This window comes from Octopus bimaculoides, chromosome 12, assembly GCF_046866305.1.
Source record: "Octopus bimaculoides isolate indiv1 chromosome 12, ASM4686630v1, whole genome shotgun sequence".
Lineage (NCBI taxonomy): Eukaryota > Metazoa > Mollusca > Cephalopoda > Octopoda > Octopodidae > Octopus > Octopus bimaculoides.
Genome location: NC_142939.1, coordinates 17360920 through 17378215, shown reverse-complemented (window position 1 = coordinate 17378215; position 17296 = coordinate 17360920). Strand labels below are relative to the sequence as shown.

Below are 17296 nucleotides of genomic sequence, written 5' to 3'. Positions count from 1 at the left end.
ATACGACACTATTTTTAAATACTCTTGTCCAACCTGCTACTCTTCCAGTATGTACCAAGCAACATTTGCATACATAATTAATACCTGTAAACTAAGCTACAGGTGTATTAATTCTCAAGACAGCAGTCCGGAAAATCTTTGATGTTTTCGGCGAACCGCACTTTTAGCGCCATTTACGAAACTTGTATGTAGAAACAGCATAACGGTTCAGTACTCTAGGCACAAGGCCCGAAATTTTGGGGGTGGGCCAGTCAGTTACATCGACCCTAGTACGCAACTGGTATTTGATTTATCGACCCCAAAATGATGAAAGGTAAAGTCGACCTCGGCGGAATTTGAACTCAGAACGTTAAGACAGACGAAATACCACTAAGCATTTCGCCCGGCGTACTAACGTTTCTTATTTCTTTATTGCCCACAAGGGGCTAGACATAGAGGGGACAAACAAGGACAGACAAAGGGATTAAGTCGATTACATCGACCCAGTGTGTAACTGGTATTTAATTTATCGACCCCAAAAGGATGAAAGGCAAAGTCGACCACGGCGGAATTTGAACTCAGAACGTAACGGCAGACGAAATACTGCTAAGCATTACGCCCGCCACCTTTCAGTACTCATATCACCAAAGACTTTCGTCTTGACTCGTAAAATAAAAGGAAGTAAAGTTCTGATGTTTCGAATTGGGCATTTTTTTCTAAGAAATGACGGATGTTTTTGATGTGCAAAAAAATATATAGCTCTGTCACTAATCGCCATGCAATGATTTGAATAAGCATGCCATGTCCACCATCACGTGTCAATAAAGTATCAAAAAACGGATCTTTTTCACTTTCATCGGCAGATCAAGAAATTAATTTTTTGTAACTAAACACTTTCAAATATCGGACACTGGTACAATGTTGAAGTAGTTGTATGCTGTCAACTTAATGTGACAGTCCCATGAAGGGAATAATACTACTGTTGTTTAGACCTAGGAAGCTGCACCGCTTCCTGTCGGCCTTGACACATTTCCTGTGTCCTTATGTTTACAAGGGGGAGACAAGCACCTCCACTCAGCTAAGCCTGCATCCAGAGACATGTTTCTGATTTTTTGCTCGTCATCAGCCTGGAGTAGCATGACCTGCTAGTCGAAGAAGCCTGTCAAGCTCTTGTAAACATATAATAATTCTAGTGAAATACATTCCCTGATTTCAAATTTAGAAATAGTACATTTCTAAATCTCTCAGAGATTTATGCAGTAGTGATACATTGAAGTAGTTGTATGCTGGGTTTTAGGGTTAGAGTTTTAGGGTTAGGGTTTTAGGGTTGGGGTTTTAGGGTTAGGGTTACGGAAAAAGTGAAAAATGAAGAAGTTGGAGGGGGAGGGGTAAGGGGTCCAAAGAATTTCAAAATTCTGATTTTTGGCAATTTTCTGGAATCTCCGTATCCAAAATGTTGATCTTAGTGGCATTTGAACTCAAAGTGTAAGAGCTGGAATAAATAACTCAGAGCATACCATCCAACACTCTAAGCAATTCTGGCAACGTGTCTCCTAAAACAAAACTGAATTCGGAAGCCAGTTGTCATATAATCGATTAAACAAATTACTGATAACAGATACTATTAATAGAATTATGTTTTCTCTTATTCAGCGATATTTTTTTTTAATAGTTTATGTTTTCCTGTTAAATATTTTGGTTGATGCTCTTTTTAACCAGCACTGTCTTTATATATGTAAACAGACAAAGCCTTTTTTTGGTTATTATATTTGACTTAATCTATTGATAGGTAATTGTGCTGTTAATGATTTAATGTATTATTAAAGCGTTAAAAGGAGACTAATCTGGAGATAATATTCCCTGTAGTTAAGGGCAATTAGTCTTGTACATTATGACATAGTGTGAAGACGAAGTAAACAAAAATTATGAATTTTTTTAGTATGTGTGTGCGTAACACAACCATGATTATGGCATAAACATAGCTGTGTGGTTAAGAAGTTTGCTTTGTGACTAAATGGCTACAGGCTGGATTCTTCAGCTTGGCACCTTGGCTAAGGGTTGTCTTGAGCATAGTGTAGCTAGAAGGTGGTGGGGCATGGGGGCAGTCTATCCTGGGCAGCACTTTTGGGTCTGTTGTATAAGCCTGTATAGGGGACTGAGGGTAGAAAATTCAAGGGTTACTCTGAGTGGCACACACTCTGGCTATGCCAGTAGCCTCAGGTCAACCAAAGCATTTTGAGTGAAGTTTGGTTGACTAAAATTGAATGTAAGCTCATCAGATGAGCCATTTTTGTCCTTGAATGGTAGACTAAATCTTCACCCAGTTTAATATCACCATTGCAGCCAAATTCTTGGTGCCTTTAGTAAAGCTCATTCTGCTTCAAGTATTTGGGCCAGTCGCCAGTCTGATAATACCTTTCTACCTCTGACAAAACAACAAAATAGTGCTAATAGAGTTTCACACTTCCTCTAAATCTAAACAGATTATCTTTTTGAAATGTTTTTGTTTTTCACCAAAATATTTCTGCATGTTTTACCCTTTGGACTCAACTGGATAACAACAGGGTAGCACCATGTTAAAGAAGATACGAACTTTAAACTGAAGGTACAGGTGTGAGTATATGATTCAGAAGCTTGCTTCCCAACCATGTGGTCTCGAGTTCCATCCCACTTGTGTGGCATCTTGGGTAAAGACCAAAGCCTCGTGAATGAGTTTGGTAGAGGGGAAACTGAAAGAACACCCATAAGAACCATGTCAATGCAGACAGTGGAGCTTGGTGCAGTCTCCTGGTTCACCAGTTTCTGTCAAACTCTTCGACCCATGGAAAGCATGAAAAGCAGATGACAAATGGCAGTAGTTGTGGTGATGATGATGATGGTGGTAGTTGTTTTGTTGTTTCTAAAAATTGAAATAAGTTCATAAAAACAAAACACCCAATGAAGTAGAAATACTTTTATGCAAACATAGTTTCACAGCAACACAAGCACTTTCAGACATTGGACCCAATCATAATGAGCAGGTACATAACAAAACAAATGCTTTCAGATGATTAGCTGAAACATAGCAACACAATTTCTTTCTGGATTGGAACCCAGCGATGATAATAAAAATAAATTGGTAATTATGATTATTAGCTAGTAGATTGAGTTTATACTATCACAGCCACCATTCTAGCTCCAAATATATTCAAACACTGACCCCCCTAGTTCTCAACTGGTACTGTTTCTTATTTCTTTATTGCCCAAAGGGGCTAAACATAGAGGAGAAGGTGGAGCAAGGAAGGGATAAAAATAAGGATGATGAGGGTGGTGGGAGCTAGGAGACCCAGGAGTGTGAGTGGTTGGAGGTTGCAAAAGTGTATGGGAGAGTGAGAGATGGGGAAAGGATGAGGAGTGAATATAATGAGAGAGGAACAAGCATTGAATTGATGATAAGTGGGGAAGAGTAGGTGACAACTGTAGAGATTGGGTAAAGTTGAAGGATGGATGTAATGAGTGGCAGGCAGAAGGAGTGGAGTGAAGAGTAACAGAGTAGCTTGTAAGAGTGGGGGTGAGTCAGGCAGGCTCCACCCACATTTAGTAATAGGCACTTCTTTTGTTGTTGTTCACTCCGTCACTTACGACATCGAGGGTTCCAGATGATCCGATCAACGGAACAGCCTGCTTGTGAAATTAACGTGCAAGTGGCTGAGCACTCCACAGACACGTGTACCCTTAACGTAGTTCTCGGGGATATTCAGCATGACACAGCTGACCCTTTGAATTACAGGCACCACAGAAACAGGAAGTAAGAGCGAGAGAAAGTTGTGGTGGAAGAGTACAGTAGGGTTCGCCACCATCCCTGCCGGAGCCTCGTGGAGCTTTAGGTGTTTTCACTCAATAAACACTCACAATGCCTGGTCTGGGAATCGAAATCGCGATCCTACGACCGCACATCCGCTGCCTGAACCACTGGGCCATTGCACCTCCACTAAGCACTTCTTTATACAGTCATCTTCATCCATACATGTGTGTGTGTATGTGTGTGCATATATGTTCCACTCAGCTGAGGGTTCTTGTCTTACAAGTTACTTGTTGACCTCACTAGTGCCAGTGCCATGCAAAGTGCTCTTAGAATAATCTGTGAAGCGGTTGGCATTAAGAAGAGGATCCAGCTGTAGAAACCATGTCAAGAGTAGACATCGGTCCTCAGCTCAGTCCTGTGGCTAGTTGGGGCCAACAATTAAAGCAACACATACTAGTATGGAAAACAAACATTTAATGATGATTATATATATATATATTGCTCTTTACTCTTTTACTTGTTTCAGTCATTTGACTGTGGCCATGCTGGAGCACCGCATTTAGTCGAGCAAATCAACCCCGGGACTTATTCTTTGTAAGCCCAGTACTTATTCTATCGGTCTCTTTTGCCGAACTGCTAAGTTACGGGGCCATTAACACACCAGCATCGGTTGTCACGCAATGCTAGGGGAACAAACACAGACACACAAACACACATATATATATACGACAGGCTTCTTTCAGTTTCCGTCTACCAAATCCACTCACAAGGCGTTGGCCGGTCCGAGGCTATAGTAGAAGACACTTGCCCAAGGTGCCACGCAGTAGAACTGAACCCGGAACCATGTAGTTGGTATGCAAGCTACTTACCACACAGCCATTCCTGCGCCTACATATCTATATATATACACATATATAAGGTTAAAACTTACTTGCAAAGATGATGCGTGCATTTGATCATGTAATAATACAAATAATATATGAGTCTATGCATATATGCGTACATGTATGTACATACCTACATCTACATGTATATATAGATGCATATCTGTGTATAGGACGTTGCAAAAAACGTGGACAAAATGATAAACAGAGCAACGAAAACACACAGGTCACATAGAGAACATTTCCTTCGTCAGCTGCAACCATTTTAAAACTAAGCGTTTCGAAGAGTTAGGGCAGCAGTTTTGGGGGAAGGGATAAGTCATTTACACTGAACTCCAATGCTCAACTGGTAGTTAATTTATCGACCCTGAAAGGATGTTGACCTCGGCGAAATTTGAACTCAGAACGTAGCAACGGGCAAAATACTTCTAAGCATTTCGTCCAGTCTGCTAACAGTTCTGCCAGTTCGCTGCCTTACCTTCAATAATAATAATAGTAGTAGTAGTAGTAGTCTGCTTGTTTCTACTTCCCTTCATACAATTTTTTTTTTTTTTTAGTGTTATGCTTTAAACAACCTTAACTATGAAATTTTGTTTCAAACTTTCCAGTGTTTCTATAACAATTTGCAAGGCCTGTTGTAATCTTTTACATTTAATAAATTTTCTTATCTTTGTTTAAAAGCATACATTTATAATATTTCTTCCACATCATATCATTATGTTGATTATTTTTATAACATTATAAATAGCAAAATGAGGTTACTGAAAATTAGAATACATACCAAAGCATAACCCAATGTCATTTTATTTATTTATTTTTTCCTTTATCTCAAACCCTTGTCAACCCCACCCCACTTCCTCCACTAACATCGCTTCATGATTCCCACAGTCTTGCTACCTTGCTACACACAGATAAGGGAAACAATTGGGGAGGTGGGGGTCAATACGAAGTTATTTCCCTTTGAGGCAAATTTCAATGGAACTAGTACCATTTTATCTTTTACTTGTTTGTCAGTCTGTGGCAGCTGCTTGAAGAATATTTTGTCGATTGTATAGCTCCCAGTATCTTTTTTTTTTTAAAGCCTGGTGCTGGTTCTATTGGTCTGTTTGTCGAATCGCTAAGTTACGGGGGGTACATAAACACTAACACAAGTTGTCAAGTGGTGACACGTTTGTGTGTGTGTGTGTGTAAAGGCACATGGCTCAGTGGTTCGAGTACGAGGCTCATAATCATGAGGTAGTGAGTTCAATTCCCGGACCAGTCTGTGTGTTGTGTTCTTGAGCAAGACACTTTATTTCACGTTGCTCTAGTTCACTCAGCTGTAGAAATGAGTTGTGATGTCACTGGTGCCAAGCTGTATTGGCCCCTTTGCCTTTCCCTTGGATGACATCAGTGGCGTGGTTAGTGGAGGCACTCAGCCTTGTGGAAGGAACCTGTGAAAAAAGAAGACCAAGGAAGAAGCGGTGAAGTTTGCTCTGGGATGCTGAACCTTAAACCTTTAGCATTTAAACCAGTCCTGTATGGTCAAAATATTCTGTTTTATTCAAATTACGACAAACGTAAATAAACAAACAAAGTTTGCTTTTAGAAGCGTTGAGATGTCTTTAGAAAGTTGAAGAAGTGATTTTTTTTTTTAAATTCTCAATCGCAGAATAATGCTAATAATATGGCCTGAACAGGATAAACTACCCCTATTTTGCAGACATCTCAACGCTTCTAAAAGCAAACTTTGTTTGTTTATTTACGTTTGTCGTAATTTGAATTTAACATATGAGAGCGTCCCATAAAGCAAGATTTATATATCTTAATTTGCAGAGGAATTTGTAGTTTAGCTTAATCGGTCAAAGCATCGTGACATGTAATCACAGGGATGTGCATTCTGTTTTATGTTCAAACTGGCTAGATCTGGTCTCTCACACCAACCCTAAGATATCGTTCTAAAAATTAATAGTTACCTTATCAAAGCTACAAGATAATGCATCATTAATTCAAAACAATGTGAATGCTAAAGTATTATACAGTTGAAAGATATTTCTGGTGCCAAAAAATTTGAGGGGATTGGAAAACAGTTTAGACCAATGAATATTAACTGAGATCCATATGGCCCATTGGGGTCTCTATAAGATTTTGTTGTTGAAATTTATTTGCATAGAAAAAGGTCAGTTGCGAAAAATTATTGTTGTTGTGTAGTTCCATGTCAGACCTATGATTAAGTACCAGACATGATTATTATTATTATTTTTTTTTGTTTGCATGGTGTATCAAGGAATACATTATCCACTGTGTCCTCCCCTTTTGATTTTTTTAAATGGCAGAATATGATATGAAGGAGATTTGGTCTGGTTACTATTTCTAGTAGGGCAAATGTCCACATTGAGGCTTGTCCAAATGTAGCATTCACAGGAGCAAAGACCAGGGTAAGAGTAATCAAAAAGATACAGAAATGGGGATGGAGATTGTGATGATGATGATGGTGATCATCATCATCATCATTTTAATGTTCATTTTTCAAAGCTTACCTGGATGGATGAAGTTTACAGAGGCAGATATTTGTAAGGCTGGAGATGCCATTCCTGTAACAAGCCTTCAACTGTTTCCAAGTAAAGTAATATATTCACTTCTCTACTGATTACAAAGAGGAGAACAAGATGGGGAGGGATAGAAGACAAAAATAAATTCTCAAAGTCCTATAGTTTTTAGGTGTCAATCATTTTTAAAGTTTTATTACATTTATGACGAAGAGGATGTTCATATGTGTGTGCTTATATATATATATATAAATATAATACATACACACATTTTGTGACTTTGTGATTCAGCAATGCTACCAATAGTTTCATGCAGAAAATTTCACAATTATTAATGTGTTCCACTTAAAAATGTTGGTAACTGGCCTCCATTGGTAGCACTGTTATTCTGCAAGTAAAGTTCATATTTATCCACCAAATGCAGCATTGAGTACTCACTGTCACTGTTTGCCACTATTGTGTGTGTGTGTGTGTGTGTTTGAATAAAAGAATAGAACTAGCTTTTCTGATAATTTTTTCCACTTTAATAAATTAGATGCTTATAAATTATTTGGTGTTACAAACACCCAACAACTTATAAACATCTAAATATTAAAGTGGAAAAATTATCAGAAAAACCATTTCTATTCTTTTTTTCAAATATATAATACTGTGCTAAGGACATTCTATTTGTAATTCCATTACATATATGTGTGTGTGTACATATATATATTACACACTTATCCCCTCATCATTGTACATTTGTTTACCATGTATATACATACATATATATATATATAAAATCATTATCCAATATATACTTTTCCATGATGGCATGGGTTAGACAAAACTTACTGAGCTTTTTAATGTTTTTGTTGAACCCCCAACAATCATTTGTTTCCAAAGAAAGTACTATTTCTCCTTGAATAATAAACAGCTCAGTGACTGGACATATTTTCAGTTACATATAAACCAAGATAACATTACAAACATAGTGACATTTTTTTTTAGCAGTGTGCAAACATCAAGACAACAGGAAAATACAAACCCCACCAACCCAAATATATGTGCCAGGCTTCATACTGCTTCTGTCTACAAATTCCACTCACAAAGCTTTGGTTAGCTCAAAGTTATAGCAGAAAACATCTGATCAGTATTGTATAATCGGAGCAAATCCAAAAATCATATGATTGCTCATATGTTGTTGATTATCCGTTATACAGCACCTCTCCTTGCATAAAATATCATATGAAGACGGTTCACCGAAACAATTTTGTAACACCTATTGCAAGAAGTGCCCATCGTTGCCAGATTTGAACCAAAAAGTGTCAGTTCCTGGCAGGACTGAAAAGTAATGGCATTACTCAAAACTGAGTTGCAGCCATCATGTGTGTGTGTGTGTGTGTGTGTGTGTGTGTGTGTATTAATCTTTTACTTGTTTCAGTAATTGGATTGATGCCCCATGCTGGAGCATCACTTTGGAGGGTTTTTAGCCAAATGAATTCACCCCAGTAGTTTTTTTTTTCTTTTTAAGGTCTTGTACTTATTCTTCTGATCTCATATACTGACCTGTTAAGACATGAGGACATAAACAAACCAGCACTGGTTGTCAAGCAGTGGTGAAGGACAGACACACAACAGGCCTCTTTTAGTTTCCGTTTACCAAACCCACTCACAATGCATGTATATACATTTATTTTATCTTTGTTCAATTTTACTTAGAAAGCTACATGAGTGTATAAACTTATGCATGTATGTGTATGTGTATATATATATATATATATATATATATATATACATACACAGCTTTGTATATTTAGGATCATTATAAACTACTTATGTACTTTAATTTTGAATAACTCTAGAATTAATCAGTGAAGAGGCTCAATAGAAGAACTGATATTACATATATAAATAGATTTCTTCCTAATATTGTCAATTTTAAACATATTCACCATCACTATGACTCAAGAAACCAAAATGTAACTTGGGGTACTTTCTGGAATTCTCTACGTTTCATTATATACCACAGCATGCTCATTTTATTTTTACTAATTGAACGATTAGTCAAAAACTGATTAGCATATTACACCAGCAAAAGATAAGCAAAAACTGATTAGCATATGATTAGCATATTACATCAACAAAAGTATAATTTGTGCAATGAGGGTTAAGTTTACATATAATGTCTACATAAAATAAAGTTCAAGTAATTATTATAAATGTATTGATTGATGACAATATAATCAATGCAATAAATTTCTAAATGATCTTCATAGATTAATAGTCATGTGTTGAACATAAGTTATAAAAACTTAATAACACAATGACTTTATAATGCCTCCCAATGCATATATATGAGTGTGTGTGTATGCATATGTATATAAATATATATACATATAAATAAATATAAATATAAATATATAAATATATATATATATACATAAATATATATATAAATATAAATATATATATATATACATAAATATATATATAAATATAAATATATAAATAAATATAAATAAATATAAATATATATATATAAATATAAATATATATAATATATATATAAATATAAATATATATAATATATATATAAATATATATATAATAATAATAATAATAATAATAATAATAATAATAATAATAATAATAATAATAATAATAGGGTTAAAAATCCAAACTTACAGGTAAAAACTCAATTAAATTCAATTTATCAAAAATTTAAAATAAATTAAGTTTCGCAGTATATAATTTACAGAAAAGAACCATAGTTCATGAACTCATCCATGAAAATCCACAGTCACATATAGAAGAATTTAAATGAGTAAATACACTAAAAAAGAACTATAATAAAATACATGTATTTTATTATAGTTCTTTTTTAGTGTATTTACTTATTAAATTTTTCTATATGTGACTGGATTTTCATGGATGAGTTCATGAACTTTGGTTCTTTTCTCTAAATTATATATATATATATATATATATATATATATATATATATATATATATATATATGTGTGTGTGTGTGTGTGTGTGTGTATATATATCTCCAGTGAGTTAACATGGGATTCCTTGACGACAGTTGTAAACTTCATTTGATTAAAGTATCTTTGGCCTGACAAGTAGGTAGCAGATTACCCCTCGTTTGGGTAATTACTACTTCCAAGGTTCTGCTAGACATGAATCAGATGTAGCCTGGATTTTATCTGCTCCATCCCGCCAATTCTAAATTTTTATTCGCAGTTGCTAACCATGAACTATAAAATAACTTTTTCCAGCTAATCAAACTTCGATATGGGAAAAAAATTAACCAACCCTCTATGCTAGTAAACCACTATTGTTCCTGAAAGTTGTTTTTTATACCTTCTACGGACTGCTTGAAGCTTACTAACTTCCTACACCTTGATCCTTGGCTCTTACCTTTATATATATATATATATATATATATATATATGTAATTAATAGTGACAGAAGAAGGATTAATACAAAAAGTAATATTTATTCCCACTTAAAAGTGGATGCTGTGTTAGAACACAAAACACTTATTTACGAGAAAACCTCTCACATGGACTTGTGATGCATATAAGCACTCGTGTCTATATCGCTAGTGGGAGATTAGTACAAGGAAGGCTGAAATCACATGATCAGGTAGTTCTGGCAGCGGTAGCGGACAATTATCTCCTGCTAGCGATACAAGCACAAGGGCTTATATGCACCACAAGTCCATACGAGAGATTCTCTCGTGGTAACTAATGCAGTATTTTGTGTTCTAACACAACACATCCACTTTTAAGCAAGGATAAATATCACTTGAATTATATACATACATATATATAAAGACACACACACACACACACACACACACACACACACATACACACAAAAACATGCATGTGCACACAGACAAATAAACATACAAGCACAAAATCTTTTTATTTTACATGAAAATGTATGTGAATGCTAGAGAGAGAGAGAATAAGACATGACATTTCATGTACAGAAACCAAGCCAAAAGTGAAACTCCAGAGTGTGATGCAAGTCATTTGCACATCTAAATGAGCACAGCACCCAAAAATATGTTGACTCAAACCGTGGTGGCCTGTCCAAACCATGCCAGCATAGAAAATGGACATAAAATGATAATAGTTATACATATGTATGTATGTATGTGTGTGTGTATGTATGTAATACATACATTTATATAGATGCATATAAATAGAAAAGCAGAAATAATGAGTATGAAAAAGGCAGAACACAGAGAGACTGTCAAAACTGTTGACAATGAGGAATGTTACAAAAATATGACAATGAAGTAGTAATAATAATAATAATAATAATCCTTTCTACATGAGGCACAAGGCTTGAAATTTGGGGGAGGGGCCTCGTTGATTACATCGACCTCAGTGTTTCAGTGGCACTTAATTTATCGACCCCCAAAAGGATGAAAGGTAAAGTCGACCTCAGCAGAATTTGAACTCAGAACTAGCAACAGGCGAAATACCGCTAAGCATTTTGTCCAGCGTGCTAACGATTCTGCCAGCTCACCGCCTTAGAAATGATAATAATAATAATGATGATGATTTCAAATTTTGGCACAGGGGCCTGTCTTTAAAAGGAGGGGGGGAAGTCGATTACATCAAACCCTGCCAGTGTTCAACTGGTACCTATTTTATCAACCCTGAAAGGATGAGAGGGGAAAGTTAACCTCAGCAGAATTTGAACTCAGAACATGAAGATGTAAAGACAGAAGAAATGCTGTAAAGCATTTTGTCCGGTGTGTTAATGATTCTGCTAGCTCACTGCCTTAGAAAAATAATGATAATAATAATAATAATAATAATTAACAACAGTAGTAATAATGACTTCAAATTTAGCCACAAGGGCAGCAGTTTTGGGAGAAGGGAGGAGTCGATTACATTGACCCCAGTGTTCAACTGGTACCTATTTTATCAACCCTGAAAGGATGAAAGGCAAGGTTGACCTCAGCGGAATTTGAACTCAGCGGAATTTGAACAGTTCTGCTAGTTCACCGCCATGGAAATAATAATAATAATTATTATTTCGATTCTAGGCACAAGGCCATGAAATATTTTGGGGAAGATGGGTGGGGGACTAGTCGATTGTACCGACCTCAGTGCATAACTGGTACTTATTTCATCAAGGGCAAAGTCAACCTCAGCGGAATTTGAACTCAGAACAAAGCAGCAGACAAAATACTCCATGGAGAATTTTGCCTGGTGTGCTAACAATTCTGCCAGTCTGCCACTGTAGGAATAATAATAATAATAATAATAATAATAATAATAATCTTTTCTAATGTAAGCACAAGGCCTCAAATTTGAAGGATGGAATTATGTTGGTTACATCGACCCCCAGTGCATAACTGGTACTTATTTCATCGACCTCGGCGGAATTTGAACTCAGAACATAGCGGCAGACGAAATACTATTAAGCATTTCGCCTGGTGTGCTAACAATTCTGCCAGCTCACCACCTTAACAATAATAATGGTTTCAGATTTTGGCACAAGGCCAGCAGGTTTGGGCAGGGGGGCTAAGTCAATTGCATCAACCTCCAGTGTTCAACTGGTACTTATTTTATCGTCCTCAAAAGGATGAAATAATAATAATAATAATAATAATAATGATGATGATGATGATGATGATAAAAATAATGTTATAAAAATTAATAGGGAATGATAAAAGTAAAAGAATAATTAAAAAACAAAAAAGATTATAGAAATTTTACAAAAATCAAAACAAACTCTTAATATCATGAATGAGAAGAGTTTCAAATGATTAACAGACTCTTGAAGTACCTTGTGGCAGCATAGAACATGATTCTGAGTATAATGATAGCATCCATCCATCCAGCCATCCATCCATCAACACACTAACAGAGAAATTCAGAGGGTGATCCAACATTATTCCACCATTATTGTTGACATATAACAAACATTTTGCAAACAGGACACCAACGAAGCTTAAACTCCACCTCCATTTCATGGTCCATTGCATTTTCTATTTCCTTTTTTTAATTTATATTTTATTGTTTTTATTTTATTTATTTTTGTTTTTTGCTCAGCAAAAAAATCAGTGGTGGTAATGAAGTATAAAGTAAGATTGCAGACAGAGAATATATATATATATATATATATATTTTTTTATATATATATATATGTGTGTGTGTGTGTGTGTGCGTGTGTGTGTGTGTGTGTGTGTGTGTGTGTGTGTGTGTATGTGTGTGTGTGTGTGTGTAATTTGTTTTTTTTATTTTTGATTATTTTTCTCTCTTTTTTTTTTTTTCGATGACCTTGTCTGTAGTTTGTTTTACAAAACCCCCGATAGGTTCTCGGCTCTGCTAACCCATTCTTGGAGAAGACATGTTATGGCGGAAAAAGCGCTGCTATTTCAGCCGACTTTCCGCAAATATTCTGGAGTCACAGATATGTAGTCAGAGACGTTGAATAAATTTGCAACATTCTTCTGTAAATATCTGCAAAGAGGAAGAAAAAATAGAAAACGTGAAACAGATCTGTTCAATTAGAACAAGGAAAAATATTGGTTTCAAATTTTGGCACAGTGCCAGCAATATCGGAGGAGGAGTAAGTTGACAACATTGACATCAGTACTCAAATGGTGCTTATTTTATCAATCCCAAAATGACGAAAGGCAAAGTCTTCATCATCAGAATTTGAAATCAGAATGTTAAACTGTTCTATGTATTAGAGATGAAGAAGGAGTGGCTGTGTGGTAAGTAGCTTGCTTACCAACCACATGGTTCTGGGTTCAGTCCCACAGCGCAGCACTTTGGACAAGTGTCTTCTACTATAGCCTCGGGCCGACCAAAGCCTTGTGAGTGGATTTGGTAGACGGAAACTGAAGGAAGCCTGTCGTATATATATATATATATATATATATATATATATATACATATATATATGTGTGTGTGTGTGTTTTTCCCCCCTCAACATCGTTTCACAACCGATGCTGGTGTGTTTACATCCCCGTAACTTAGCAGTTCGGCAAAAGAGCGATAGAATAAGTACTAGGCTTCCAAAGAATAAGTCCAGGGGTCGATTTGCTCGACTAAAGGCGGTGCTCCAGCATGGCCACAGTCAAATGACTGAAACAAGTAAAAGAATAAAAGAATACATCTCTTTTGTTAAACTAATCTGATGAGACATTTACAAAATACAAGCTGAACGAGTATATACACAAACTGTGTATATTTAACAAGATACATGATGTGTATAGATAAGGACAGCTACATAAAGAAGTGCCAAGCTCTAATTGTGGTGGGTACCTGTGGAAGGGGTCGATCCAGGAAGATGTGGGATGAAATGGTGAGAAAGGATCTTTGGATGCTGGGTCTCACTGAGGAAATAACAAAGGACTAGGAGATGTGGCCATTTGCTGTATTTGATAAGACATGTTAAGCTAAGTAAAATCGCTGTCTTCCACACATACAGGCTTGGCCTTTCAGATGCTGGTGCCACTTAAAAAGCATCCATGCCGGTGCTGTGTTAACGCATCTGTGCCAGTGGCATATAAAAAGTACCAAGCACAGCACACTCTGTTAAGTGGTCGGTGTTAAGAAGGGTATCCAGCCATAGAAACCATGCCTCAAGAGACAGCTGGAGTCTGGACAGCTCCCGGATCTATTTTAAAACGGGGGCCAGAGTGACTAGAATAACTACAATGTTGAAACAGAGTCTCAAAAACAGTAGGATTCCTGAATAAATGCTTTGGATCTATTTTAAAATGGGGGCCACATTTTTCATTAATGTTTTACGTAGTGTTTTTGGTACGGAAAGACTTTCAAACTTCGTATACTTATCTATTTTGTGTTATAGAACAGAAAAATATTTTTGTATTCGAATTTATTTCATGTAAAAAAATTGTCTTATTTCGATAATTTCAACCGATCACTGACAAGTATTCAGTTGTTTACATTTACTCCTTTGGCTGATTAAGCGATGTAAAGCGTATTTAATCTCCATACCTTCGTTTTATTTGCTTTTTTCATTTTAAATTTGCTTTAACCCTAACCCTAAGGTTAGGGTTAGGGTTAATTGTTTCAGAATCGTTTGTTTATGTAGTCGGCACTTAATGTATATCGGCTGAATGGACGTCAGTGATTGGTTGAAATTACAGAAATACGACAACTTTAACATGGAATAACTTATGGATTTCTTTTTTTTTAAGAAGACTAAGAGAAAAAGATGTTTTATATGACACATTCTATCAGTGTTCCAAGTTTCAAAGTGTTTCGTTAATGAAAAATGTGGCCCCCATTTTAAAAAAGATCCCAGCTCCCTGCTAGCCAGTTCCATGTCAAACCGTCCAACCCATGCCGGCATGGAAAGCCACATACTACAATTATGTACAAAGAAATAGAATTAAAAACAAAACAAACCTGAGAAAATCATGAAGGTGGGTTAACAGCAACTGTATACTCTTTTCATCAAGTGAAGTGTAGGCAAGCATCCCTCCAATCTTGACTAAAAATAGAGGAAAAAAGGAAAAATAAATCAAATTTAACAGTAAACATAACATTATGCAAAAGGTTTACAATACAAATGTCTATATATACACACACACACACACGCCGGTGTTTTAATGGTGGCAGCTGATGAAGGAGATGTTTCTATGTGGCTTGCTTGTTTGTTGTACCTTGTTTATCATTTTGTCCATGTTCTTTTGCCACGTCATGTACCCAGTTATGTATCTATGTGTACATGTGGATGAAGGTATATACACACATGTACATATATATGCATATACTCATATATTGTTTATATATATATATATATATATATATATATATATATATATATATATATATATATATAGTATATATAACTATTTTATTTGAGGTATGACTTTTTATATACACTTAGAATACATTTTTACCTTTCCCAACCCACTGATAGTAGTCCTACATTTTCTCGAAGTTATTCTGAGTCTTTTTCGAAAACCTTAGCTTTATATCTCTTAATTTAGTCCTGTTTTTCTAACTCTACCTCCCCCCCTTCCCCCCTTCTTTCTGTTTGGATTTTGGCCATTAATATAAGTAATACCGTCCCACATTATTTTATATCTTATTTTAACTGGATATGTTTATCTTGTTCTAATTATTATTATTCCCTATAGTTTTGAACTTAGTAGTTCACTGCTTCATTGCATTATTCTATTTATACTGTAGAATAGATATATTTCTTTAATACCTTGACCTTAATTCCCTTACCTCAAATTTTTTCAAAATTCTTACCACTCCTTAGGGTATTGCCCTTCCATTTCCTTTTTTTTTTTTTCTTTTTTTCTTTCTCTCATGCTTGATTTACCCCTAACCTGCTGTCCACCACTACTTAACCTGCCTTCCTCTAAATTTGAAATTACTACTATCCCTTCAATTAGATTTTAAATTCTTGTTTGATTCACTTGTCTGTGAAACAGCAGCATAGTCGAGATGTGTTTTCTTCTCTTACTCTTGTTTTTTGCAAACATCTTCAAAATGACTTTCTAAAATGAAATTCCTTTATGCAGCTGAAGAGTACATTTTCATTGTATTTTCTGTAGTGTTATCACTACATGAATAAATGGAGCTTGTACGAAACGTACGTACTGCTATAACCTATTGAATTTTTGTTGCTTAACTTCAAAAATAAATATATATACATATATATATATATATATATATATATATATATATATATATATATATATATATATATAAATATATATATATATATATATATATATACTTTATTTAAAAGCAGCAGAAATATAACAAAAGCTGTTACGCAGAGTTTCATGTTCCCGTTTGTCGGACAGTTTTGTTACTCTACCTCTGGTATTTGAGTACTCTTTTTTCCACCTTGTTTCACATTTATGTGCTTACTCCGGTATAGTATATATATGTAGACATATACATTGCCATTCTGAACATAAACTATCACATCACTGAAATCTCAAAGCTACGAGATAATACAGGATTAATTCAAAACAATGTGGATAAATAAGCAATAATCCTTATGATAACAACCCAGCTGAAACCGCCTCTGGCTTTGTAGTACAAATGTCTTGTTTCCATAAGTTCTGAATTAAAATCTTCCACCAAACCTTAGTCACAATT

At 35.4% G+C, this 17296-nt stretch overlaps 1 protein-coding gene across 6 annotated transcripts in view; it reads right to left on the bottom strand.

The window, feature by feature from the left end:
- Window positions 1-11074: 11074 nt before the first annotated feature.
- The window catches only part of LOC106870834 (mortality factor 4-like protein 1), a 40142-nt gene continuing 33920 nt past the window's right edge, over window positions 11075-17296 (bottom strand). For all 6 annotated transcript variants that reach the window (XM_089360843.1, XM_089360842.1, XM_089360846.1 and 3 more), the window contains 2 exons: window positions 15578-15662; window positions 11075-13654 (listed from right to left, as the gene is read on the bottom strand). In XM_089360843.1, coding sequence (XP_089216969.1) covers window positions 13570-13654; window positions 15578-15662 — 170 coding nt within the window. In that variant the 3' untranslated portion in view covers window positions 11075-13569. The remainder of the gene's footprint in view (window positions 13655-15577; window positions 15663-17296) is intronic.